The following is a 26,487-nucleotide window of genomic DNA, read 5'->3' on the forward strand; positions in this document are numbered from 1 at the left end:
AGTTTCCTCCTCTGTAAAACTGGGTTCAAGGCCTGCTCTCCCTCCTACTTTGACAGTGAGCACCATGATGATCTTGTATCTACTCCAAGCGCTCAGTACGGTGCTTGGCGCTTGTAAATGCTCAACAGATATAATTACGATGATGATTACAATTGCTCAGCCCCCTGAAGCGCTGTACCCAGCCCCTCTTCTCCCCGTCCCCACCCCGGTTACCAATCTCCTGCTTCAATACCCCCCAGAACCCTCCCCCCGACATCCTAAGGCCTCAGTTTCCCCTAGTCTCTTTGAGGGAAATTACCTTCTAGACTGTGAGCCCTTTGTTGGGGCGGGGATTGTCTCTGTTGCTGAATTGTACTTTCCAAACGCTCAGTACAGTGCTCTGCACTCAGTAAGCGCTCACTAAATACGATTGAATGAATTAATCTCTCACAGCTGCCCACCGCCTAGCCGGTTCATTTAGCTCCCCGGTCGGAAGACTCGAGGAGTGGGAGGGGACGAAGGGGATGCTGAGGAAGAATCCTTCCCCCGCCCTTTCCTCCCTTCTTTCCCGAGGAGGCAGGAGGTGGGAAATAGGTCAGACAGAGTCCGGTCTGTCCGGAGGGTGTTTACCGATGTGTCCTCTGTGGGCCGAAGGGAGCGGCGGGGGCTGGACAGCAGATGTGAGAGGCCGAAGGGAAGGAAAGCACCCCCCAGGCCTTCGAACCCACGCCGGCCAACCCCTCTCCCTCCCCCTCCCCCGCCCCCGATCCCAATTAAGGCCACTCAGCTTTAATCGCCCGCAGTTGACTCGCGCCCAGCCCCCAGCCTCGTTAGCATCTCCCTTGATGAGTTCTTTGTCCTCTTTGGCCGGCGCTGCTCCCCTCAACCCACCAGCCCCTGCCCTGCCCCTCCACCGCCTGAATCCCAGGAGAAACTATGCTCTAATTGAGCCGGTGGAGTGGGCGGAGGGGGCGGCGGAGGGGGTCAGAGCACCCCCCTCCTCATCTCGAGCCCAGAAGTCCGGCCGACCCCCCTCCCACCGGACAAAGTCATGAGAATCCATTGCCTCGCTCCCGGTCTCCCGGAGACCCATCGCCCTCGCCCCCCTGAGGGCCTTGACTTCTCTGGGCGCCCACGACCCCCGTCCTGCAGCCCCTGAGGGGGTGGCGACCCCTCCCCACCTGCCCCCCCTCCTCCCTGTCTGACCCTTTATATAACGGTCTCCTGAGGCTTTCGCCGGTCCAGCCAGCCTCAGCCGGGTCCTCTCTTCCCGCCCTCAGAGGAGTCACCTCAACCCTGGGGAGAGCTGGTAAGGTAGGGAGAGGGACCAGAAGGATCGGGAGGGGGGTCCCCATGCCGCACCAGTCCCTTCCCCCTTCCTCTCCTCCCCCGTGTCCTGGATGGCTGAAGGGCTGGTGAGTGGAAGAATTAAGGGTGTGAGGCGAGGCGAACTCTCCCTGCAGTTTCCCTGACCTCGGCTTCCGTCCCCTTAAGAACCCCTATTTATCCCCCCCTCTTTGCTGGCTCCTCTAAACCTTGGCAGCCCCCTTCCTTGTTCCCTACTCTAGAAACAGCGTGCCTTAGTGGAAGGAATGCCGTCTGGGGAGTCGGAGGACGTGGGTTCTAATCCCGCTCCGCCACTTGTCAGCTGTGTGACTTTGGGCACGTCACCTCACTTCTCTGTGCCTCAGTTATCTCCTCTGTAAAATGGGATTAAGACCGAGCCCCACGTGGGACAACGTATCCTCCCCAGCGCTTAGAACGGTGGTTGGCGCTTAGTAAGAGCTTAATAAACACTATCATCGCTATTATTAATCCCCTGCACGACCCCCACCTCTATCTGCCCCTCTTCCCAAGCCCTGACTCCCATTTCCTAAATCCCCCCAGTCCCTTTAACCGACTTGAACATTCTCTGCTCCCTTCCTCCCTTGCTCATCTCCCCGGTTCCCTCAGACCACCGAATTTGGTTCCGATTTTAGGCAACGCTCCCGCCGGCTCCCTCTCCACCCTTCACCCCAAGCCTCCCCCTCTTCGTCTCTTACTGTCCCCCTAATTCTCTCCCCTCCGCGCCCCGGCCCTACCCCCAAGGACCTTTCCCAGCCTCCGACTCCTGCCCCCCTCGCCGGCTCTCTCTTTCTCCCTCCAGCTCCCTTTGGGGGGCTGATATAGGGGCTGAGGAATCGTCAGTCAATCGTATTTATTGAGCGCTGACCGCGTGCAGAGGGCTGTACTAAGCGCTTGGGAAACATAACAATAAGGAGACGCATTCCCTGTCCGCAACGAGCTTACAGTCTAGATGGCGTTGATTGGAAGGGGGCGGGGGATGGGGGCGATTCAGAAAAAGGGAGATCCTAACGCTGACCCCGGGACTCCCCTGCCGCTTCCCAGCCCCCGAGAGGATGCATCCCGGGGCCCCGCTCTTTCGGGGTGACCCCCAGCGTGGAGGCCGAGATCTCTGCGCCTTCGTCAGTGGGGAGGCCGCCCGGGTCCTGAAAACCCTGCAGCGGCCCCGGAGGACGCAGCCCCCGAAGCGGAGACCCAACCACAGACGCTTCCTCCACAACCAGATCTGCAGGTCGGGGGGCGGGGGCCGGGGAGGGGGGCTGGGAAGAAAACCGGGAGCGGAAAGAGGAGGCGGGAATCTGCGGGGAAGAGGGATGGGGAGCGAGATAATAATAATATTATAGTTATCATTATTATTATTATTAATAGTATTTAAGTGCTTACTCTGTGCAAACACTGTAATGAGCGCAAGCCTAGGTAATTCATTCGTTCAATAGTATTTACTGAGCGCTTACTATGTGCAGAGCACTGGACTAAGCGCTTGGAATGTACAGCTCGGCAATAGATAGAGACCATCCCTGCCAATGACGGGCTCACAATCTAAACGGGAGAGACAGACAGCAAAGTAAAACAGAACAAAACAAAAACAAGACAACATCATCAAGATAAATAGAAGCAAGGAGATATACACCTCACTGACAAAATAAATAGGGTAATAAATACTATATACAAATGAGCACAGTGCTGAGTGGAAAGGGGAAGAGCAGAGGGTGGGAGGGGAGGTCGAACATTGTACTTGGGGCAGATATTAAATCCCCATTTTACAGATGAGGAGACTGACTCTGAGGAGGTAAATAACTCTGAGAGCGTACTCTTCCCAACTTTAGGCACTTAGTACACTTAGAGAAGCAGCGAGGCTTACCGGAAAGAGCACGGGCCTGGGAGTCAGAGGTTATGGGTTCTAATCCCGGCTCCGCCTCCTGTCAGCTGTGTGACTTTGGGCGAGCCACTTCTCTGTGCTTCAGTTACCTCATCTGTAAAATGGGGATTAAGACTGTGAGCCCCAAGTGGGACAAACTGATCACCTTGTATTTATCCCAGCGCTTAGAACAGTGCTAGGCACATAGTAAGCGCTTAACAACTACCATAATCTTTGTCATTATTATTACACTGTTCTGCACACAGTAAGCGCTCGATTGATCGATTGGGTTTACGCAAGATCTCAAGTGGCCAAGGAGAAACGGATCCCCGGGATGGGGGAGTAAGTGGATGGAGTCTGAGGACAGGAGGAGAGTCCATGGGTGGGGGAGAGCAGGGGTCCAGAGGAAAGATCAGGAGAGGGTGACGTGGGGCGGGAAAGGAGAGCGCAGGAACTGGGGTGAGGGAAAGGGGGAATCGAAGTCTGGGTGGGAGAGCTTGGTGGGGGCAGAGGGGAAACAAGGCATGGTCTAGTGGTTAGAGCATGGGCCTGGGAGTCAGACGGTCATGGGTTCTAATTTCGGCTCTGCCACTGGTCTGCCGTGTGACCTTGGGCGAGTCATTTCACTTCTCTGGACCTCAGTTACTTCATCTGTAAAATGGGAATTGAGACTGTGAGCCCCACATGGGACAAGGACGGTGTCCCACCCGATTTGCTCGTATCTACCCCAGGGCTTAGTACGTTGGGGTACTGACCACAGAGTAGGCGCAACGAATACCATAATTATTGTTGTTATTATTAAGGGGATTGGTGCCGAGGACAGGAAGGGAGAGGAAGTGAAGGGGTGTTAGGATGGGGAAAAGAGCCAAGGGGGAAGAGAAGGAACTGGAGGGGAGGCAGAGGGGGTCAGGAGCTAATGACAATTCCCTTCTTCCCCCGCCAGACGTTTTGCAGACATCGAGGCAGCCACGCGCCGCCTGGCCTCGGCCATCCTGTCGCAGGAGCCCCGGCAGCACCAGCCCCTTCCCCGGCCCCTCACCCCCTCCCCACCGCGCCTCTTCCCGGCCCGCCACGGCCCCTTCCTTGTGGGTTCCTTCGTGGGGGTGGCTGAGGCTTCTGACGCCCCCGATGGGCCTGGCCTGAGCCCAGCCGCCTTACCTCATGACCATGATGACCTCTTTGATGACATCGTGCTGACCCCCGACATACCTGGGCCCCTCCCTCTGGCCCCGGGACCCCTGGAAGGCCTGCTGCCAACCCACGGCGCTCTGGGGTCCCCATTATTGACTTCTGCTCTCCCAGAGACCCCTCCTCTAATCCCTAATAGTCCGGGGCAAATCCATCATGGCTTATCCCAGTGTACCCACCATTCCCCACCCCTGGAACCTCTACCCTTTGCCCATGGTGCCTTGGAGGGCGGGCCCACCATGTGGCATCTTTCTCCTGAGTGGGGGTTCGTGGAGCAGGAGGGCCTCCCGTGGGGACGGGACCTGCCCCGCTGTAACTGAGGGAGGTGGCCATTTCAAAATGGGGAGGGGGGACACCCTGTCCCCTTGACCCCAGAGCCGAGATCTTTGACCTTTATTTTCCCAAAGAACCCCCCACCCCGACCCCAGCAGGGTCGACAGCACCACTCCTGGCTGTTCTACAGTAACCAAACAGAGGACAAGAAGTTCAGACACCCTCTGGACCCCCTGGCCCTAGGTCAACCTCGTCCCGGAAACAAAAAGTAAAACAATAAATTTGAAGACCTCTCAAGGGGGCTTCCTGCTCTGGGCTCCGCATTCGTTCATTCACTCGTACTTATTGAGCGCTTATTGTGTGCAGAGCACTGTACTAAGCTCTTGGATGGAAAATTCAGCATCTTTCCTAATAACTATGGTACTTCTTAAGCGCTTACAATGTACCAAGCACCGTTCTAAGCACTGGGATAGATACAAGTGAATCAGGTCGGTCACAGTCCTGTTCCCACATAGGGTTCCCACTCTAATCTTCATTTTCCAAGAGAGGTAACTGAGGCACAGAGGAGTTAACTGACTTGCCCGAGGTCACACAGCAGACTTGTGACGGAGTGGGGATTAGAACCCAGGTCCTTCTGACTCCCAGGCCCGTGTGCTAACCAGGTAGCCAAGCGGCTTCACTTGCCAACCCAAGCCCCTCTCCCTTGTCTCTCCCTTTGTCGTTCCGCCTGCGCCTCCCGTTTCTTCTTCCCACCACGTCCCCCGCCTTGAGCGCCCGGACCACTGGGCACCGTCTCCCCGAAGCCCAGGCCTCCGGTGACCCTCGGGGTTCCGTCCGCGGTCGCCCCGTCCGACGGGAGAGTCTGCCCGACAACCAGTGACGTCACGGGCAGTCCTCCCTGCCCGATTGGCTGGCCGAGGTCCCGGCCGGGGAGGAGGGCTAGAAGACGCGGGACGGGGAAGACGGGGACAAAGAGGAGAATTGGTGGCGCGGCGACCCCTCCAACCAGGGATATCACGGGGTAGGGTAAAAGGGATTTAATTTTCTTTCCGCTTAGTAGCGGAAGCAGCGTGGCTTAGGGAACAGAGCATGGTCCGGGAGTCGGAAAGACCTGGGTTCTAATCCTAGCTCCGCCGCATGTCTATGTGACCTCGGACAAGTCACTTCACTTCTGTGTGTCTCAGGAACTTCCTCTGTAAAATGGGGATTACGAGTGTGAACCCCAAGTAGGACAGGGACTGGGTCCCACCTGATTAACTAGTATCTACCCCAGCACTTAGAGCAGTGCTTGGCACATAGTAAGCGCTTGGGGGTTCTAATCCCGGCTCCGCCACTTGTCTGCTGCGTGACCTTGGGCAAATGACTTCACTTCTCCGGGCCTCAGTCACCTCCTCTGGAAAATGGGGATTGAGACCGGGAGCCTCAAGAAAGACATTGCGTCCAACTCGATTTGCTCGTATCCACCCTAGCGCTTAGTACAGTGCCCGGCACATAGTAAGCGCTTAACAAATACCACTATTATTATTATTAAGTACCGTCATTATTATTATTATTATGGGGACCTGCAGAGGGCGGAGAGGAGGAGAGACGCACTGAATCCCGATCCCGGATGAAAGGGGCAGGGGGACGGGGGTAAGTCCCTCCCCGCGATTCCGCCGCCTCTCCACCTGGATCTCGCCCCACCAGCGACCGACTCTGCCCTCCTCTTCCCCGTGCCCCCACCCCTGCCTCCACGCCCCCACTCCCCTCCCTTCCTTGAACCTTGACTCCGAGGACCCCGGTCCCCCAGCCCCCCCACCCCAGCTCCTCCAAGGGACCCCGCGCTCCAGCAATCACAAACTTAACCGCGCTCGGTTTTGCTCCCCCCGCCCCGCTACGGTGGGAGGGCACAGTTTATTGTGTTCCGATTTCTCGCATTTTCGTAATAAAAAAAAATAATAATACAACGTCGGGATAATAAATAAGTCACAAAATAATCAGAATGATGTATTAATAACAATAAGAATATTAAACATAATTTAGTTCATAAATTAAATAACTTATACGAAGAAAAAGCGTTTTATAAATATACTTTACCGCCCCGCCCGTCCCCCGGAGGAGATTGGTCCCCTTTGAAGCCGGGGTTGTCCCCCCACCCCCTCCCGGACCCAGGCCTCTCCGTCACCCCGCTCCCCGAATCCCCTTTCTCCGACCCCAATAAATAGAGATAAATAAGGCACAGTCGGTCGTGAAGCCATTAAATTAGGACCAAGGAAAGGGGGGCGGGAAGGAGGAAGCCGGGGGTCCGGGCGGCTTGGAAGAGGAGAGGGTCCTGAGAGTCTGGGGGGGAGGGGAGAGAGGCAGCGGCGGCCCCCTCCCCCAGGCTCCCCCATCCCCATAAATAAATAAATAAATACGGCTACGAGGGGGAGAGGGCCGCGGGGACCCCTGGCTCCCCCGGTGGAATCCGGCCCTGCGAGGACCCAGGGGTCCCGGAGCCCCCGGGCCCCGCGGGTGGGCTCACAGCTTGTTCCGCAGCAGCAGAAGGGCGCGCACAGCCCAGTCGAGGGTGAGGTGGAGGCCGCGGAGGACGGCGTGGGCAGCCTGGACGCTCCCCCAGGCGGAGGCCGGAGCCGGCAGCGCGGGGGCAGGGGGCTGGCCGGCCTGGAGGGGCATGCCCAGTCTCCCCGCCTGCGGAGAGAGAGCAGAGTGGGAACCCTGGAGTTGGCCACCTTGGAGGACACTAGAAGGAGCAGGAGCGTCCCCGAACGGCCAGGGGACGGGATGGAGCCCGGCGACTGGGACTTCAGGCTTCAGATCCTAATGTGAGCCCCTCACTGGGCAGGGGTGGTCTCTCTCTTGCCGAACTGCACATTCCAAGCGCTCGGTACAGTGCTCTGCACAGAGTAAGCGCTCAGTAAATCCGACTGAATGAAGGAGGTGGGAGGGACGGGGTCCGGAGCCCGGGGGAGGGGGCTCGAGCGTCCCGGGGGGTCGGGGGGTCGGGGGGAGGGTCTCCACTCCGTACCAGGTGCTGCAGTCGGCGAAGCAGCCGCTCCAGCCGCCCCCCCAGCGCCCCCAGCTCCGCGTCCAGCGTCCGCAGGGGCGACCCCGGCCCGGGCCCGGGGCCGGGGCCGGGGCCGGGCCCGGGCCCGGGTCCCGAACCCGCTCGCCGCAGCCACTCCACGTGGCGCGCGTAGTTCTGCAGGTCCCCGCTCAGGCGGCTCAGCACCGTCGCCGCCTGCGGGGAGGGAAGGGGGACAAGGGGGTCGCACACGCCCGAGACCCCAGACCCCGAACCTCGCTCCCGTCCTGACCCCTCACGAGAATGTTGAGGTCTGTCTCCCCCTCCCCACCGGACTGTAAACCCGTCGTGGCCAAGGATCGTCTCTCTTTATTCCTGAGTTGTACTTTCCGAGCGCTTAGTACAGTGCTCTGCACACGGTAAGCGCTCAATAAATTCGATCGAATGAATGAATGAATGAAGCCCCCCCACCCCCCCACCCACCGGTCTCTCTCTCGGTCTCTGTGTCCTCCCCTCTAATCCTCCCCCATTTCCCCAGTCCCACCCACCTGGCCCTGGGTCTCCCACCCATCGCTCCCCACCCCTCCCACTCAAGGCCAGCAAAGCCCCCCCCCCCCCCCGCCACCGGGAAGCCCCGCGATCCGTCTCCCTTCCCCACCGGCCCCATCTCCCCCGACGCCCCTCTCTTCTTCACCTGTAACCCCCCCATCTCGCCGGCGCTCATAGCCAGGGCTGGAAGCGTGTCGAGCCGGTGGTCGCCCTCGGCCGGGAAGCGACTCCTCTGGAGGGCAGGGGAGGCGGGGGGGTGGGGGGAGTCGAGAGTCAGGCCTTCGGACCCCCCACCGGCGACCCCGGAGACCCTCCGGTCTGTCTGGCCGTCCGTCGATCCGCCCACCCGCCTCTCCCACTATTCGTCCGTCCGTTTTTCCGCCTCCGCCCTTCTATCGCTGACTCTGCGCCTGCCTCTGGTTCTCGTTCTCAATCAGTCGATCAGTCCATCGATCGTATTTATTGAGCGCTTGCTGAGTTCAGCGGTCTCTGCTAAGCGCTTGGAAGAGAACAGTGTAATAGGGTGGTAGACCCGTTCCCTGCCCACAACGAGCTTCCCGTCTAAAGGGGGAGACAGAAATTACGGGAACGTACGTACGGGATGTGGGTCTGGCTCTTGCCGTCTCTGTCTCATCCCGTTTCTATCTCTGTCCGTCTCTGAATGTCTGTCCCCCCTCCGTCTCTCTCTGACTCTGGCTCCCCGCAGCTCCTGCTCCCCCGAACTGGCCGCCCCGCTCCTACACCCCTGTTCTGTCCCCTCTGCAGCTCCCCCCATCCCAGCTCTCCCCCTCTTCAGCTTCCCCGAGCCCAGCTCTCCCCCTCTTCAGCTCCCCCGAGCCCAGCTCTCCCCTTCAGCAGCTCCCCCGACTCCAGCTCCCCCTTCTCAGCAGCTCCCCCGACCCCTGCTCTCCCCGCTCAGCCGCTCCCCCGACCCCAGCTCTCCCCTTTAGCAGCTCCCCCGATCCCCGCTCTCCCCTCTCAGCGGCTCCCCCGACCCCAGCTCTCCCCTTTAGCAGCTCCCCTGACGCCTGCTCTCCCTCTCAGCAGTTCCCCCAGACCCAAGTCTTCCGCTTCAGCGGCTCCCCGAAACCCCAGCTCTTCCCCTTCACTAACTCCCCAGACCTCAGCTCCCTCCCCTCGGCAGCTCTCCCGACCCCAGCTCTCTCCCCTCAGCAGCTCTCCCGACCCCAGATCTCTCCCCTCGGCAGGTCCCCTGACCCCAGCTGTCCTCATTCTGCAGCTCCCCCGACCCTAGCTCTCCCCTTTCAGCAGCTCCCCTAACCCCAGGTCTCCCTCTTCAGCAGCTCCCCCGACCCCCGTTCTCTCTCCTCAGCAGCTCCCCCGACCCCCGTTCTCCCCCCTCAGCAGCTCCCCCGACCTTAGCTCTCCCCCCCCCCCCAGCGGCTCCCCCCGACCCTAGCTCTCCCCCTTCAGCAGCTCCACCGGCCCCTAGTTCTCCCCCTCCGGCAGCTCCCCCGACCCCAAGCTCTTCCCCTCTAGCAGGTCCCCCGACCGGAGCTCTCCCCCTGGCGCCACCCCCTCCCCCCCCTCACCAGCAGGCCGGCGAGGTGTTTGGTGTCCCCTAGCAGCCCCCTCGTTAGCAGGGCGGCACTGTCCAGCTCGGCGCGGGGATCCGGGAGCCGCGGGGGCCTGGCGGCCGGCAGCGCCCACAGCCCGGGCCACAGGTTCAGCAGCGCCAGCGCCAGAGGGCACAGCCCTGGGGAGGGGAGGAAGAGGAGGAGGAGGAGGAGGAGGAGGAGGAGGAGGAGGAGGAGGAGGAGGAGGAGGGAGAGAGATCGGGGCCGAGTCTCCTGGGTGGCCTGGGAGGCAGGGGCCGGACAGCTGGACGCCTGGGCCCCTGCAAGGAGCGGGGGCTGTGGGAGACAGCCAGGGTCTGGGGGGGGAGGAGGAGGGCAGGACGCCTGGGTCCGGAGCTGCCCCGCCCAGGTGAGTAGACGCTGCCCCGGGGCGGGCAGACGGGTGGGGCGGCTCCTCCCCCACACGCCGCCGGCTGCCCCGGCCGCCCCGGCTCCCCCGGCTCCCCCGGCCCCCGCCCCAGACGCCGGAATCCGGGCCCCGGGGCGGGGGAACAGCGGAGCCCGCACAGGCCGCGACCTGCCCCTCCCCCACCGGCTCGCCCCCCGCCCCACTAGCGTCCCCCGCCGCCCTCGGGCCCCGCCGAGCAGCCCGGGGGCAGGGGGGACAGAGACTGCAGAGACAGAGACGGGGGAGACGGAGGCGGGGGAGACCCGCACACTCACACGCACGCTCAATCACAGACGTAGGAGAGCTTTGGGGTGGGGGGGTCCCGGTCTGGGACACCCCCCGCCCCTCTTGCCCGGCTTCTCCCCGCCCCTCCCCAGGTCCCTCTGTCCATCTCCCTCGGCTTGGCCCTCCGTGTCTCTCCCCCCCCCCACTCCGTCTCTCCGTGTCTCTCTCTGTCTCTCCGTGTCTCTCCCGCCCCCGGCCCGGCCCCAGACAGCGGGGGCCGCGGCGCCCGCCTCCCCCTACCCCCGCCTCCGGCCGACGCGACTCCGGGAGCCGCCCGCACCTGCACCGCAGCCCGGGACAGGCCGAGGCCGGGAGCCGAGACAGAGACACCCGGGGGGGAGTGGCGGAGGGAGACACGGGGAGATGGGCAGAGACGGGACGATGGACGGAGCCAGAGAGAGCCAGAGGGCCGGCGAGGCCGGGCCGCGCAATCGGTCACCCGGAGAGGCCCGGGAGGTCCAGAGACATCCAGAGACGAGGAGGCGGCCAGAGACACTCCGAGAGACGAGCCCTGCCCCGCCCCCGAGAGTTCCCCCCTCGCCCCCCTCGGCACCGCGCCAACCGGCCACGGCGGGGAGGGGGAGGGGAGATGAAAGGGGTCGCCCTCCCGGGACCCCCCCACCGCCCCCGTCGGCCCAGCCAGTCAGCAGGTTCCCCAACCGGGGCATCCCCCCGCCCATCCCCAAGTCGTCCCCCACCTCCCCTTTCTTCCCTGTCTCTGTGCCTCTCCATCTCTGCCTCTCCCCATCCCTCTCCGGCTCTGCAACCGTCTATCTCCGGCCCTGTCCCTCTGGTCTCCGTGTCTCTGTCCCTGTCCGTCCATCCCTCCCACCCCCTGGCCGGGCGCCGGCTCCTCCCCACCCCAAGGGGCGCGAAACAACGGAAAGTGAGACACAGAGAGAGAGGCAGAAAACTCAGACGGAGGGAGAGACAGACGGACACACTTACTGTGCATGGCTCGTGGGGGCGGGAGGGCGGGGCGGGGGGCCCCGGGCCGAACGGGGAGGGAGGGGGTCGGCGGTCGACCCCCTGACCCTTCACCCTTAACCTTTTGCTGGCAGGCGGTCTAGGTGTGTGGGGGAGATCCGGGCCGGGGTCGGCGGCCGGAGATGCGGGAGATCCCCCGGGCCCCGTGGGGAGGCCGGGTCGGGGTCGGGCCGGGCAGAGGCGTAATGGGAGAGGGTGAGGAGCGTGTGCGTGGAGGGGTGCGAGGGCGAGTGAGGCCGGGCCAGGCCGCGGGGGGTTATATAGGGGCTGCGGGGCCGGGAGAGCAGGCCGGGAGGGCGGAGGGCGGAGGGCGGGAGGGAGGGAGGCAGGCTGAGCCGGCCGATGACACATCCTGACTCACATCTTTTCCATTCACAGGGAAAAAAAATAAGAAAGAAACTGTGAAAAAGTTTGAGGGGGGGGGCCGGGGGCCCCCCGGGGGCGTGACACACGGACGGGGAATCGGAGAGGGGGACGAGGGCTGAGGTCATATCGCACGCCACCCCCATCCCACCCCACGGGGGTCCCCGTCGAGACGCAGGAATGGAGAGACACGGAGATAGAGACCGAAGATGGAGAGGGAGAGACAGGTAGAGGGACGCCGAGACGGAGGTGGAGGACGGGACCACGGGTGGAGAGACAGAGAGCTGAGAGGATGGAGAGAGACGTAGAGGTGGAGAGATGGAAAGAGGCGAGGGAGAGGCGGAGGGTCAGGGAAGAGGTGGAGACGTAGAAGAGACGGAAAGAGATGGAGAGACGGGGACGAGACGGACGGTCACGGAAGAGAGAGATGGAGAGATGGAGAGATGGGGAAGAGATAGAAAGACTAGGAAAAGACGGAGAGGCAGAGAAACAGCGTGGCTTAGTGGGAAGAGCGCCGACTCCGCCGCTTCTCTGCTGTGTGGCTTTGGACAAGCCACTTCTCTGTGCCTCAGTTACCTCGTCTGGAAAATGGGGATGAAGCCTGTGAGCCCCACGCGGGACAACCTCGCTACCTTGTATCTACCCCGGCCCTTAGAACGGTGCTTGGCACATAGTAAGCCCTTAACAGATACCACCATCATCGTCGTCGTCATCGTCAAAGACATAGAGAGGGATGGAGAGGCAGAGAAGAGAGAGAAAGATGGGGAGATGGAGAAGAGAAAGAAAGATGGGGAGACGGAGAAGAGAAAAAAAAAGATGGAGAGTCGTAGAAAGGGAAGAGACACGGAGAAGAGAAAGACGGGGAGAAGTAGAAAAGATGGAGAGACTGAGAAGAGCTAGAAAGAGATGGCGAGTCATAGAAGAAATAGAAAGAGGGAGAGACACAGACAAGATAGAAGGAGATACAGAGAAGAGATAGAAAGACACGGAGACAGAGAAGACAAACCAGAGACAGAGTCGGAGATAGAAATAAACAAATGGAGAGGTAGAAACTCTAGATTGTAAACCTGTTGCGGGTGGGGAATGTGCCTTCCAAATCCTCCCAAGCGTTTAGTACACTGCCGTGCACACAGTCAATACTCAATAAATAACAATGATTGATGGATTGACTGGTTGAGACAGATGAAGAGAGAGGAAGGAAAACAAGGCAGAGAGTTACATCATTAAACAAAAGATGGAGAAGCACAGAAATCGAGGTGGGGAGACACCCAGCAGCGAGATGGCAGAAGAGACACACCTAAGAGAACCAGAGAAACTGACAAAGAGATTGATAAAGACAAAAAGGAGAAAGCTAGAGATGGAGACAGAGACACTGCCAGACTGAGGACCAGAAGACACCAAAGGAGACAGAGGTGTGGAGGGACAAAGGATGGAAAAAGACAGTCATGGAGAAAGAGACAGAGGCAGTTTGCGTGTGTGTGTCTGTGTCTGTGTCTGTATGCGTGTCAGAGGGTCTGCTTCTGGAAGCTTTCTTTCGTTGGGCGGGGGGGGTGTTTCTGGGAATATTTCCCTATAACTTGCCCCTCGGTCCAGCTGGATACGACTGGAAAGGACCCCGGGGTTCCCTCTGGAACTCAGGTGAGCCAGATGGGAGATGAAGACGCCGCTTGACTTAGACGATAGAGCATGGGGCGGGGAGTCAGAAGGACCTGGGTTCTAATTCTGGCTCCGCCACATGTCTGATGTGTGACCTTGGGCAAGTCACGTCACTCTTCTGTGCTTCGGTTGCCTCTTCTGGAAAAGGAGAATAAGAGCGTGAGCGCCATGTGGGACAGGAACTGTGTCCAACCCGATGGCCTCGTATCTACCCCAGCGCTCGGGATAAAGTAAGCCCTTAACAAGTACCACAGTGATTATTATCGTTATTATTACGGGCAGGCTCTCGGTACCCCTCAGAGGCGCCCTACCCCCGGGGCAGCGCCATTTGCGGGGCTGGGAGCCAGATACCTGGGTCCCCGAGGGGGTGGAGGAGCCGGTGGCGGGGAGGTGGGGGGTCTGGGGGCACCCAGCTCCTAGAGAGAGCAGGAGTGAGGGGTCAGAGAGCTGGGCCCAGGCTGCAGCTCTGGCCCCCGGCCCGGCCCCAGAGGCGGGCAGTTGGTGGGTCCGGGCTGCCCGGCCCCCTGCCATGAAGACTGAGTCAGCGAGGAATGTCCCAATGCTGGGTGGCCGGGGGGGACGTCAGAGCTCCCCTCTCTGACGCAGTGGGCTGGCCCCCCTACACTGACTCAGCCGGAAGGGGCCGGGGGGGCGGGTGGGGGGAGGGGAGGGCCAGGCTGGGGGGTCTGGTGGTTGGACCCAGTGAGGGAGGCTAAAGGAGAGAAAGCCTAGGTCCCTGAGGTCAGCGGGCGCTGCAGGGATGGAGGAGAGTCAAGGGCCGGGCCACGATGCTCGGCTCCCTGAGAGAAGAGGGATCTGAGTGCAGAGGACTGGGCTGGGAGCCAGGACGCCTGGCTCCACGGGAAGGGCGGGCTGGGGACTGGGGACGGGACGCGGCTTCTCTTTCCGGCTCTATCTCTCGCGCCCGGATGGAGATCGGTCGCCCCGGGTCCCTGCCTCAGTTTCCCCACGCAGAAGCTGGGAAGGGAGCAGTGGGGCGGCCAAGAGGCCGGGCCGGGGGGAGGGGGTCTGAGAGGGGACGCTGTCACCTGGGTCAGTGAAGTCATGTCCTGTTGTGGGGGGCGGGGGAGGGGGGGCCGGGTCCCGGGCTCTGTGACATCATCTCCCCGGGGGCCAGGCACAGCGACCACCCGGACAGCCCTCCCCCCCCCCCCCCCCCCCGTCCGACGACACGGCAGACGGCCAGCTCCCCTAAACCCCTTTCTCTCCCCCTCCTCCCCTCTCGGGGGTCGAAGCACCCCACTCGACCAGCCCCGTCCGGGCGGATCGCTGCCGCCTCCCCGGGGAGAGGAAAGAGAGAGAAGGGCCCGAGAGGGGGCTTTGGAGGAGAAGGGAGCGTGGAGGGAGCCTGGAGGAGTCGCGGGGGAAGAACGAGGGAAGGCCCGGCCAGTTTGGAGGGAAGGGGCGAGGGCGGGAGAGGAGCCTTGAGGGAAGGGTCAGGAGGTCAAGGGAGGTTGAGGCGCCCTGTCTCTCTTTCCCCGTGTCTCCTCCCACCTCCGGCCCTCCGGCCCCCCGCCCCGCGGCTCAGACGGGTCCCGTCTGCGGCCCGAGCCACCTCAGGATTCCCCAACCCCACGGCGATGAGGTCAGTCCCGCGGCTGGAGCCCGGCCAGGGGCCGCGGGAAGAAGGGGCCGGAGGAGCCCTAGGCCCTGCGGAGGGGACCGAGGGCCGGGGGCGGACCAGAGGCTCTGGGGAGACCCGAGGATGGGGAAGAGACCTCCGGCCTTGGGGGTGGGCCCGAGGGGGAGGACGGGGGGCCCGGAGCCCCTCGGTTCTGCTCTGGGGGTGGGCGGCGGGGAGGGGGGGGACAGGGGCAGGGTGAGTCGGCCCCTACCAGCCTGTCATTAGCGGTGAGGGACGGTGACGGGGTTGGCTCCGGGCCGGGCTCCCCTCAACCACACTGGGTTCTCGGCTGCCCCACAACCTCCCGGGGCTTCGGCCGCCGGAGACCTCCCCCGGGGGTGGGGGGGAGATTCACTTTCTGACACACACTCTCGCGACCCAGGAGCCTGCCACCCGGCCCCCGGCTCTCAGACGTCCATCCTCCCCACACCCAAACCCAACATTCCCCAGTCCCTTCCCTCTCCGCTCAGACCCCCCCCGTCCTACACCTCACCCCCCGAGGCCAGCCTTTGGCTTCCCCTCAGGGACCCGGGCGACCCTGCCCTCCCCCCCCCCCCGTCCCGCCATCAACCCCCGCTTCCTCAGGGACCCAAGGTGTCCCGGCCGCTCATTCAGCCCCCGCCCCCTCATTGATCTCCGTGGAATCTGAAAAATCGGATGTTTTTTTCCAGACGATGTTGACACAGGAAACGGGCGGCCGCTGCCCGAAACTCAACCCCCGTCACCCCTTCCCCAGCTGTCCCCTGGTCTCCATCTAAGCCCCGGCCGCCCTCTCCCCGCCCCCATCTCCTCCCCTCCCGCCCCCCGCCTCCCCTGACCAGGCCCCTGCGGACTCCTCTGCCCGCATCGGGAGCCGTCCGTGGCAGGAGGGAGGGCGGAACCGGGGAGGCCCAGGCCCGGATGTTTACGGAGGGGTGTCTGGAGGGGGGCACCCCACCAAAACAAGAACCGGGTGTCCGCCTCCCCAGGCGGACGCTTTCACCCTTCGCATTGCTACTCCCTTTAGGGACCCAAGCATCCTGCTTCCAGCCTCCACATCTACCCCCAACCCCTCCAGGGACCCAGGCGTCCTCCTCCCAGCCTTCACATCTACCTCCCAGGCCCCCCAGGGACCCAGGCATCCTGCTCCCGGCCTCCACATCTATTCTCCAGCCCCTCCAGGGACCCAGACGGTCTGCTCCCAGCCTCCAGCCCCTCCAGGGACCCAGGCGTCCCGCTTCCAGCCTCCACATCTACCTTCCAGCCCCTTCAGGGACCCAGGTGCCCTGCCCCTGATCCGCACACAGGAAGGGCTCAAAAAATATGACTGACTGACTGACTGGTGGCCATTCTCACAGTCAGGTGCCTCTAACCTGCCTGCTCTCACCCAGGTGGGGCCCTGGGAGCGGAGCCAGTGACCCTGCCCTTCAGCAGCCTCAGTTTCTAGGAAAGAAGAGCCCCCCCCCCCCAACAATGGGTCTAACGGGACAGTGGAAACTTGCCCCTCTGCTCCCCCTGCTGCGGCCTCCGGAAGGATTCTTCCCTCGTGATTCGAGTCTCCCCAAGATTGGCTCCGAGTGATCCCACCCTCCTTTGAATGCTCTAGCCTTCCAGTGTCCCGGCTGGAGCTCAAAGTCCCCCTCCGCTGGTTTGAGACTTGGATGTTCCTGGGGTCACTGCCTCAACTTCCGGGCCCCTGTCGCTGAGGAGTTGTCAGGGGGGTCGTGGGCAGCAGGCCTCAGCCTTTTCGAGTTCACCAGATGAGAGGGGCTTCTTCAGGACGGTGGGAGGATCAGCTCTTTGATGTCCAGTCTGTCTCCACCTCCATCCGGGCCCAAGTACCAGACAGGGACCCTCTGGCATTTGAGTCACTGAGGGCTAGTGAGACACAGCATGACCTAGTGGAAACAGCTCGGGTCTTGGAGTCTGGGGACCTGGGTTCTAATCTCTTTTGCCTCCTGTGTGTGGTAAAATGGGGATTCGATTCCTGCTCTCTCTCCCGCTTTGACTGTGAGCCCCCATGTGGGGCAGGGACAGTGAATGACCCCAGAGCTTAGTCCTTGGACTCTAATAAGAGCTCGACAACACTACGATTAAGCGGCACATCTCCCAGTGTTCTGGGGACCGCCCAGCCCCGAAAGATGCAGGTGACTAGGAGAGGGGAAGGTCAACTTGCTGTGTCTCCCACCCACAGCTCCTTCCCTTCCAGACAGTAGTGGCAAACAGGGGTTCGTCTCCCCACGGGGTGAGTCAGGTCTAGGGCGGCGGGAAGGGGGAGAGAGCAGGACTTGATGCAGGCTCTTTAAAAGGAGTGGGGCCCGAAGACAAGGGAGTCAGTGCTGGGGACACCGGAAACCTCAGTCCCAGAGGGGGGGAGAGCTCCTGGGCCTTGGCATTTCTTATAATGTGGAGCCATTATCACCCCATTCCCCCAAGTGCCCTTGGTTGCAGAACACTGGGCTGGGGGCATCTTTGTTCTGATACAGTGTGGGGTGGCTTATGGGCTTGGGCTCGTCTGTCCTGGGGCTATGGGTGTAGCGGGGTTGCGTAGCAGGCTTCCAGGGTGATGCTGGAGAAAAGGAGAACCCAGGCAGGGTCGGGCGGGCACAGACGCACCCAGCCTGCGCCTCTCGCTCCGGCTGCCCCAGGGACACGGCTCCGGCTTCTGCCGGCACTTGGATGGTGAGTGAAGGTAGGAAGGAATGGGGACACTGAGACTGGTCTGGTCCTAACGACAAGTCCCATCCCTAACTCCGAGCCCTCATCTTAGCCGCAACTCCAGAATCGATCCGGCCCCCCCGGGGCCAGACCAGGAGCCTCCTACCCCCGCTGACGAAAGGGAGCCAGATCTTCTGCGCCCCAAACCATGGCCTAGTTCCCTGCAGCAGCCCCTGCTGCTGCCACCATCGCCACAGATGGATCCAGGGGCCCCAAATTCAGGATAAACACCAATCCTCCCCAGTACTGTGACTTCCTTCCCTGGCTCCTCTATCTTTCTCTCTACCAGCCCTACTCCGTATCCCCCACTTGAACTTCTCTCCACCCTCTTTCTCCCCACAGCCCAGGGGCAGGATATGAACAGCGGGAGATTCCCCCTTCCTCCCAAAGGGGAGTGGAGCCCTCCCCCACCCCCCTCCATCCTCTCCTGGCAGTCTTGGCATCACAGAAGGATTTTCTCCATTCCTCCTCCTCACCCTCTCCGTTTACTCCAGCGGGGGAGGGTCCAGAACGTGTGAATGACTGAATATAGGGGCTGGAGGCCCAGCACACCTGGATTCCTGAGGAAAGAGGAAGCCGAGGGAGAGAGGGGCCTGGAGAGTGGGGAAAACCGTGGGTGGGGGGCAGCGTTGGGAGGTGTGAGGCCTGATTTCCCAAGAGGAAAGTGGGAGAGATGGGGGGCTGTGGGGCCAGGGTGAGCAAAGACTTAGGGGTGGGGGCTCTACTTTTCTCCCAGACGGGTGAGTCAGTGGGTTAAGAACAAGCATCAGAGCATTGTGAAGTAGCAGTTGTTGGCCCACAGGGAGTTTTTAATGAAATTTCTTGAGGAGAAGTAGGGGGAGGCAGAAGAGGGCACCGGAGTGTAGGGTTGTGGAGGGTCTCTCTTGCCAGGGACTCTTGAGCCCTGAGACTGATGGGGGTGGGGCTCCTATAAGCACAGCATGGCCGAGGCTCCCAAATCACCCAGACTGACCACTGGGATGGGATGAGGAACCCTGAGTCTCTGTCCACCTTGGGACGAGGGTCGGCGGGGGGGGGGGGTGGAGAAAGGGGCGCGGAGACGGAGGTTGGGGAGAGGACCGGAACTTGTGGTTGATGGGAGTTTGGCTCCTTAACCCTCCTGGACAAAATCACCCCTCTCTGACCGTATTGGCTCCTCGCAAAGCAAACCACAGGACACAGAGGGTGGAAGTTCACACAATTTAAACGGCAAAGGGCAGGGAAGTGGAAGAGAAATGGGGACTGAGAGGAGCTGATGGATAAGAAGGAGGTCTCTGACCTGGGAGTTCCATTCCCAGGTGTGCTTCCCCATCTCCCCCTCCGTCTCTGCGCCGTCTCCTCAGAGGGTCTCTGCTATCAATGCGGTGGTTGGGGGGAGAGGGGCCTGAAGGAGAGAGGAGGTCGTCAGTTCGCCCTTCCCCAATCCCTCGATCTATCCCGCCACACACACACACACGCACGCCCCAAGGCTTATATTCAGGAACTCGGGCACCTTGATCTCCAGCCCAGGCTCTCCCCTCGGAGACCAAAGCAACCCTATTTTTGCAGGCCCAGCTCCCCAAGGACCCGGGCGTCCTGACCCCCAGTCCTAGCCCCCCTCCTCCCCTCAAAGACCAAAGCAACCTACCTCTGACCCCGGTTTTGCCTCCCCCGCTCCCCGGGGACCCAGGCTTCCCGCCCCTCGATCTCGAGAGTGTCTCCGTAACCTTTGGAGCTAAAAGATAAGGAGACTAAGAAAAGAAGGGGAAAGGAGGAACGGTCAAAGGTGCGGAAGAGAAAGAGAAGGGAGGAGGGGAGAGGGCTGGAATGCGGGAAGCAGACAGAGCAGGGTCTGGGAGCCGGAAGACTGGGTTCTCCTCACAGGCCTGCCACTGGCCTGGGGTGTGACCACAGGCAAGGCAAGCCTCTGTACGCCTCAGATCTTCCAATATAAAACGGGGGTTAAAATAACTGCCCCTCCCTCCCTCACGGGGATGCGGTGGGAACAAATAGATAATGATGTGAAAGCACTTTGGAAAATAAAAGTGTCCTATTAAAAACCAAAAACCTCCCTATAGGCACAGGGGGAAAGGAAAGAGAAGAGTTCAGAACGGATGCCAGGTGAAGGGGAGAAACGGAATGTGGGCCGATGGCGAGGGGAAGAGATGGGAAGTGGGGGTACTAAGGGAGGGAGGGGGCCTGCGAGACGATAGCGGGGGGGAGTCAGGGCGGACACCGAAAGTAAAAGGGGTGTTTGGCGGGGGTAGAGGGAGTAGGGACCGGTGCCAAGGGAGAGAGAGGGAGTAGGGAGAGGTGCCAAGGGAGAGAGAGGGAGTAGGGAGAGATGCCAAGGAAGAGAGAGACCCTACTCTCTCTCCCTCTTCTGGTTTCCCCTGGGCACTTTGATCCGTCCCCTTTCAAGAACGGGGCCCGGCGCGTAGTAAGCGCTTGCCGGATACGGTCACTATCATTACCATGGCCTAGTGGAAAGGGCCCGGGAGTCGGAGGAGGTGGCTTCTAAGCCCGGTTCCGCCACTCGTCCGCTGGGCCACCGCGGGCCGGCCGCTCAACCTCTCGGGGCCTCGTCTGTCATCTGACGAGGCCGCACCTCCCCCAGCGCTCAGAGCAGTGCCGGGCCCAAGGTGAGCGCTTAGCGGACCCCACCCCGACGGTCCTCCTCATCGGCCGGTGGTCTCACCTCTGCCCCTTCAGTGGAGGGCGGCGGCGGCGGCGGCCCCGGCCGCCTCGCCCTTCAGCTCGCCGAGCTGCAGCCTGACGCGACGACCGGGCGGGGGTCCCCGCTTGTGCCGGGCGGCGGCCCCCCCTCCGGCGGCGCCCCCCGCGCCCTGCTGCCGGGACCAGCGCCGCGACAGCTTGCGGGCCAGGCGGGCCAGGGTCCCGGGCCGGAGCCCGTAGTCGCGCTGCAGCTCCAGGCGGGAGATCTCGATGTTGCCCGTGTACCAGAAGATCCAGCCCAGGAGGCTGAGGAAGACCAGGATGGCCCCGGAGTAGATGAGCAGGTCCCCGAAGTCCCGGCCGTGGGCCTGCAGCCGCGCGAAGACGCCGGTCAGCAGGGCGGCCAGGCCGGCCACGTCCAGGGCCACGGCCAGGACCAGCGCCGCCCGGCAGCGGCCCAGCCCCGAGGCCGGGGAGGGACCGGACGGGGCCGGGGCACCGGCGGGGGCGGCCGGGGGGCCGGCGGGGGGCTGCGGCCCGGCCGGGCCCGACGGGGGAGGGGAGGCCGAGGCCATGGAGCCCGCGGGAGCCGCCGACCGGACCGGTCGGACTGGTTCCGGGGCGAGCGGGGCGGGGTCGGGCCGGGCCGCCCCGGCCTTTCCTTCCTAAGGCCGGGCCGACCGGGCGCCGACGAGGTTGCACCGTGTGCGGAGCGCTGGGCCCACCGCTTGGAAGGGACAGTCCGGCCACACGGAGAGGCCGGTCCTGCCCCGCCACGGCCAGTCAGGGCCAGTCGGGGGAGACGGCCGGCCGAGCGAAAGGCAACGAGACCCTAACGAGGCGACATCGGCACGAGAAACACGATCGAGGGGCTGCGCCCCTCGTCGACAACTTAAATCGGGGGACGGTAGACGATTTAGACAGATGAGCACAGTGCGGAGCGGAGGGGGAGGGGCAGGAGCAGAGGGTGGGGAGGGGGAGCAGAGAGAGGCCGGTCCCGCCCCACGACGGGCTCCCGGGCCAGTCGGGGGAGAGGGACGGCCCAGCGAAAGGGAACGCAACACAAACGAGGCGACATCAGCACGAGAAACCCGATCGAGGGGGTGCGCACCTCGTTGACCACATAAACCGGGGGATGATAGATGATATAGACAGATGTGCACAGTGCGGAGGGGAGGGGGACGGGGAGGAGCAGAGGGTGGGGAGGGGGAGCAGAGGGCAAGGGGGACGGGGAGTAGGGAGGTGACTAGACCGTGAGGCCGTCGATGGGCAGGGATTGTCTCTATCTGTTGCCGAATCGTCCGTTCCAAGCGCTTAGTACGGTGCTCTGCACATAGTAAGCGCTCGATAAATACTTCTGAATGAATGAAAGGGTCCCCCTTCCTTCCCCCCTCCCTCCGCCCGGGGATCCCGGCTTCCGAAACCCACCCGGCCCCCGGTCCTCTCCTTTCCCCCCCACCACCGGGGGGACCCAGGCCCCCGGCCTCCCGGCCCACCCGCCTCCCACCCCCGCCCTTCAGGCTGGCGGGGCTAAACGTCCAGCCTCACGCTCGCCCACCCGGAGTTGACGGGGGAGGCCCAAGAGGAGGAACCCCCCCCCCGCCCCCGGCCACATCCCCCTCCTTCTCCTCTGCCCTTGGGGGTTGACCTCGAGCCCGGAGCCGGGGGAAGAACAAAGTCAGCGGGGACTGGGCCCATTGGACAGTTAGGAAAGAGGAGGTGCGGCCCGTTAGGGAAAGGCAACCCAGGCGCCCCGACTTCCAGGCACCGGCCTTCTCCCCCCTCGGCCTCGGCTCCGGCCTCCTCTCGGAGGCTCTTCAGGCTTGTCGATCCCTTAGCTCTCCCTTCCCCTCTAAGTCCGTCTCCCCCGGCCTCCCCGCACCGGCCGTCATTGGGTCTCCAGGAGACCACCTTAAAAGTACCTGGTAAATGATCCCGAGGGGGCCTGGCCTCTCCCACCTGCCACTCATCCAAAGATCGCGTGCTGATTGGATGGGTGGGGGGGGGGATGGGGGATGTGTGTGTATGTATGTGCATGTATGTACGTATACATGTATGTATATATTTTTGCGATAGCACCGGGCCCTCAGCCACCGCACGTCCCTCCCTTGCAAGGGACGGGATGAGGGGGTGGGGGGTGGGCCCGGGTCGAGGGCCTGATTGCTTCTCCCAGCGGGGAATCCGGAAGGGAGAGGACGAGAGAGGAGGGGGAGACTAGGGGGAGAGAGAGCGGCATGGCGTAGTGGACAGAGCCCGGGCCTGGGAATCAGAAGGTCATGGGTTCTAATCCACCACTTGTCTGCTGGCTGACCTTGGGCCTCAGCTACCTCATCTGGAAAATGGGGATTAAGACTGGGAGCCCCTCGTGGGACAACCTGACTACCGTTTATCTATCCCGCCTCCGCCACTTGTCAGCTGTGTGACCGTGGGCAAGTCACTTAACTTCTCTATGCCTCTATGACCTCATCTGTAAAATGGGGATTAACTGTGAGCCTCACGTGGGACAACCTGATGACCCCGTATCTACCCCAGCCCTTAGAACAGTGTTCTGCGCATAGTAAGCGCTTCACAGATACCAACATTATTATTATTATTATTATTATTGTGAGACGCCGCTCTCGGGAGGGTGGGAACCGGTCGACGGTAACCGGGAGGAAGAACCCAGGCGGTCGAGCTCTCTGGGCTGCGCACGATGATGGGTCATTTTGTTTTTCCCGGCGGGGCGGGACTTCGACTGCATTCCAGGTGATGGATTGGTGATGGGCTCCTTCTTCTTGGAAGAGTCGGGATGAGTGAGCGTCCCGGGCCGGGAGAACCAAAGTGTCCGGGATCTTCTGGGTCCGGGCAGGGCAGAGCAGGGCAGGGAGACACGGGAGACCGGGACCAGGTAAGGAGATGCCACCCAGGAAGGTAAGTCACCAGACTTCTGCCTCAATGAGGAGGAGGAGGAGGAGAGGGGATTGATTTTGCCCGTTCTGGGGAGAGGATAGGGAAAATATTCAAATCTGTTATATGATAAGGTCCTGGAGAGCAGGGAAACTACCTTGGAGTTCTATTGCGTGGCTCCCACCGCCCCCAGACTGAAAGCTCGTCGTGGGCAGGGTTGGTGCCTGTTTATTGTACAGTGCTAGGCGCCTAATACAGTGCTTTGCACACAGTAAGCGCTCAATACATACCATTGACTATTGTTATATTGTATTCTCATTCATTCAATAGTACTTATTGAGCGCTTACTATGTGCAGAGCACTGTAGTAAATGCTTGTAATGTACAATTACAGTCTCTGCCCTACTTAGGACTTGGGGTCCAAGGAATCAACACTCCACTCCCCCAACCCCTGGCTTTCGGAAAGATAAATGGTGTAAACTGTCCGGGTATCCAGGTGAGGTGTTGTGAAAAGATCTCAAGGAATGGAAGCTCCAGAACCTCCCTCAGCTGTTCCAAGATTGAATCCCCACAGTTAGATTCTTCCTTGGTCTCTGTGTTTTCCTCACTACAGTTGAAGATCATTTCTGCTCGTTGGGTCCTCTGGGAACATGAGGAGTGACTGCTCAATGACTTCCTCATAGACACCCTCCAGAGACCAAAAGGCAGTTAATATAGCCTCTTCTGCCTTCTGCGGGATCAACACTCTTGAGTCTTTTTATTTCTCTGGTTGTATCCCAGCATGTGGATCTGTGTTTAGCGGATTGCGTACCTGTGTGTATGTGTGTTTCTCCCTACCCAACACACTCCCCACTGGTGACCTGTGTCCCCCTCTTTTCCTTGCTCCCCATAGGACGGTCTTAGCACGACTGGCTCCGTTTTATCAGCTTCGCACCAGGATATCCTGTTGGACATTTCATTGGCCTGGCCCACCCTATCAAGCCAACCTTTCCTCTCAGTTCCCCCCCCCCCTCCACCCCCGACACGAAACAGTGATAATAATTAATAATCATAATTGTGGTATTTTTTTAAGTGCTTACGACGTGCCAGACACCGCCGAGGTATTTACAAGCAAACAGGGTTGGCTATAGTTCCTGTTCCATGTGGGGCTGACAGTCTCAATCCCTATTTTACGAATGAGGTAACTGAGGCACAGAGAAGTGAAATGACTTGCCCAAGGCCTCACAGACAAGCGGTGAGTCAGACTCTCCGCTCTCCCCCCGCCCCCCATCAGTCTGGATTCCTCAAAAGAGACTCTATCCTCCCAACCAGTGAAAAACCTTTGGCTGTGCCAAAGAATGGGGTTGGGAGGTTGGCTCTTCTGTTGAGCTGGGGGTGAGGAGAGTGTCCTTTGGAATAAAAGTCTCCAGGGAGGTGGGTGGAATTAATTACTGTCGGGAAGAAGGAACGAGCAGAAGCGATTGTGCTTAATGTACAAAGGTCCAGAGACTGGAAAGTGATACCCTGTAAGTCACACCGCGCAACAGCTGACGTGAGGTTTCTGTCTCTCCCCAAGTCTCCCTTGGAGATCCAAGATTCTTTCCCTCAAACACTCGTTCTCCTGATAATTGTGGTATTAAGCTGTTACTAGGTGCCAAACCCTATACTAAGCACTAGGGCGCATGCAGTTTATGCGTATTTGACACAATCCCTGTCCCACGGTCTTAAGTAGGAAGGAGGACAAATATTCATTCATTCCATCTGTATTTATTGAGCGCTTACTGTGTGCAGAGTACTGTCCTAAGCGCTTGGAAAGTGCAATTCAGCACCAAAGAGAGGCGATCCCTGCCCCCAACGGGCTCGCAGCCGATGAGAAACTGAGTCACAGAGAAGTTAAGTGAGTTGCTCAAGGTCACACAGGAGGATATCAATCAATCAGTGGTATTTTTGAGTGCTTACTGTGGTCTTTGAAAGGTCAAATGACTGGACTTAGCATCTTTTGGACACATCATCAGGAGGATTCATTTGCTGGAGAAGACACTAATTCAAGGAAAAGTCCCGAGAAAACGAGGAAGAGGCAGACCAGCAGCTAGGTGGATAGATGCCATAATGACAATCTGGAAGAACTGTTAGCAAGATAATAATAATAATAATAATGTTGGCATTTGTTAAGCCCTTCCTATGTGCCAAGCACTGTTCATTCATTCATTCAATAGTATTTATTGAGCACTTACTATGTGCAGAGCACTGTACTAAGCGCTTGGAATGTACAACTCGGCAACCGATAGAGACAATCCCTGCCCAATGACGGGCTCACTGGCCTAAGTGCTGGTGAGATACAAGGTCATCAGGTTGTCCCACGTGGGGCCCACATTCTTAACCCCCATTTTCCAGATGAGGGAACTGAGGCACAGAGAAGTGAAGTGACTTGCCCAAAGTCACAAAGCTGACAAGTGTCGGATCCGGGATTAGAACCCACGACCTCTGACTCCCAAGCCCGGGCTCTTTCCACCAAGCCACACTGCTTCTCCGAATTATGGATCATGGCAGAAATTAGGATGTTCTGGAGAAAATAGCCCGGCATTGGGCAGGGATTGTCTCTATCTGTGGCCGAATTGTCCATTCCAAGCGCTTGGTACAGTGCTCTGCGCAGAGTAAGCGCTCAATAAATACTATTGTGGCTCAGTGGAAAGAGCCTGGGCTTGCGAGTCAGAAGTCATAGGTTCGAATCCTGGCTCTGCCACTTGTCAGCTGTGTGACTGTGGGCAAGTCACTTCTCTTCTCTGGGCCTCAATTACCTCATCTGTAAAATGGGGATTAACCGTGAGCCTCACGTGGGACAACCTGATGACCCTGTATCTCCCCCAGCGCTTAGAACAGTGCTCTGCACATAGTAAACGCTTAACAAATACCAACATTATTATTGAATGAATGAAAATATGTCCTTAGAGTGAATGGGAAACGACTCGAAGACGATGGATAGAAATAATATCGGGTGTGGAGCACTGTCCTAAGCAATTGGGAGAGTGCACTATAAGAGGGTCGATAGACGCATTCCCCTCCCGTAAGGCCTTTACAGGTGGAGGCAGAATTTGAATCCAGAACCTCTGACTATCAGGCCTGTGCTGTGATGACTTGGCCACGGGTTCTACTC

General features: G+C 60.6%; 3 protein-coding genes across 4 annotated transcripts; 1 reads left to right on the plus strand and 2 right to left on the minus strand.

Annotated features, from left to right (window-relative positions):
* Positions 1 to 963: 963 nt before the first annotated feature.
* Positions 964 to 4,957, plus strand: C10H19orf85 (chromosome 10 C19orf85 homolog). 2 transcript variants are annotated; one of them, XM_029073947.2, is made up of 3 exons: positions 964 to 1,293; positions 2,368 to 2,554; positions 4,125 to 4,957. In XM_029073947.2, exons 2-3 carry the CDS (start codon positions 2,379 to 2,381, stop codon positions 4,687 to 4,689), a joined length of 741 nt encoding a protein of 246 aa, XP_028929780.1. In that variant the 5' UTR covers positions 964 to 1,293; positions 2,368 to 2,378; the 3' UTR covers positions 4,690 to 4,957. The 2 variants fall into 2 exon arrangements, with proteins under 2 accessions (XP_028929780.1, XP_028929779.1); XM_029073946.2 differs by having other exon boundaries at positions 964 to 1,288.
* A 2,184-nt stretch (positions 4,958 to 7,141) lies between these two features.
* IL11 (interleukin 11) lies at positions 7,142 to 20,270 on the minus strand. Its single transcript, XM_029072880.1, has 7 exons — positions 20,246 to 20,270; positions 19,442 to 19,544; positions 13,824 to 13,888; positions 9,749 to 9,912; positions 8,341 to 8,427; positions 7,650 to 7,862; positions 7,142 to 7,312 (listed from the first exon to the last, which is right to left on the minus strand). Exons 1-7 carry the CDS (start codon positions 20,268 to 20,270, stop codon positions 7,142 to 7,144), a joined length of 828 nt encoding a protein of 275 aa, XP_028928713.1.
* Positions 19,001 to 20,987, minus strand: TMEM238 (transmembrane protein 238; the record flags this gene model as incomplete). The annotated part of the gene is made up of 2 exons (XM_007664851.2): positions 19,001 to 19,198; positions 20,492 to 20,987. A coding segment is annotated over one exon (486 nt), but the record flags the coding sequence as incomplete, so codon positions are not given.
* Positions 20,988 to 26,487: the final 5,500 nt, after the last annotated feature.

Source organism: Ornithorhynchus anatinus, chromosome 10 (assembly GCF_004115215.2).
Source record: "Ornithorhynchus anatinus isolate Pmale09 chromosome 10, mOrnAna1.pri.v4, whole genome shotgun sequence".
Classification (NCBI taxonomy): Eukaryota; Metazoa; Chordata; class Mammalia; order Monotremata; family Ornithorhynchidae; genus Ornithorhynchus; species Ornithorhynchus anatinus.

Bases quoted from the DNA above. Each gene is read 5' to 3' on its own strand.
- C10H19orf85 (XM_029073947.2), top strand. From the start codon at position 2,379: ATGCATCCCGGGGCCCCGCTCTTTCGGGGTGACCCCCAGCGTGGAGGC. The intron at 2,555-4,124 runs GTCGGGGGGCGG...TTCCCCCGCCAG, and splicing joins CTCCACAACCAGATCTGCAG to ACGTTTTGCAGACATCGAGG.
- IL11 (XM_029072880.1), bottom strand. From the start codon at position 20,270: ATGGTAATGATAGTGACCGTATCCG. The intron at 19,545-20,245 runs GCAAGCGCTTAC...TTCTTTTCTTAG, and splicing joins AATGATAGTGACCGTATCCG to TCTCCTTATCTTTTAGCTCC. The intron at 7,313-7,649 runs GTACGGAGTGGA...CTCTCTCCGCAG, and splicing joins TTCGCCGACTGCAGCACCTG to GCGGGGAGACTGGGCATGCC.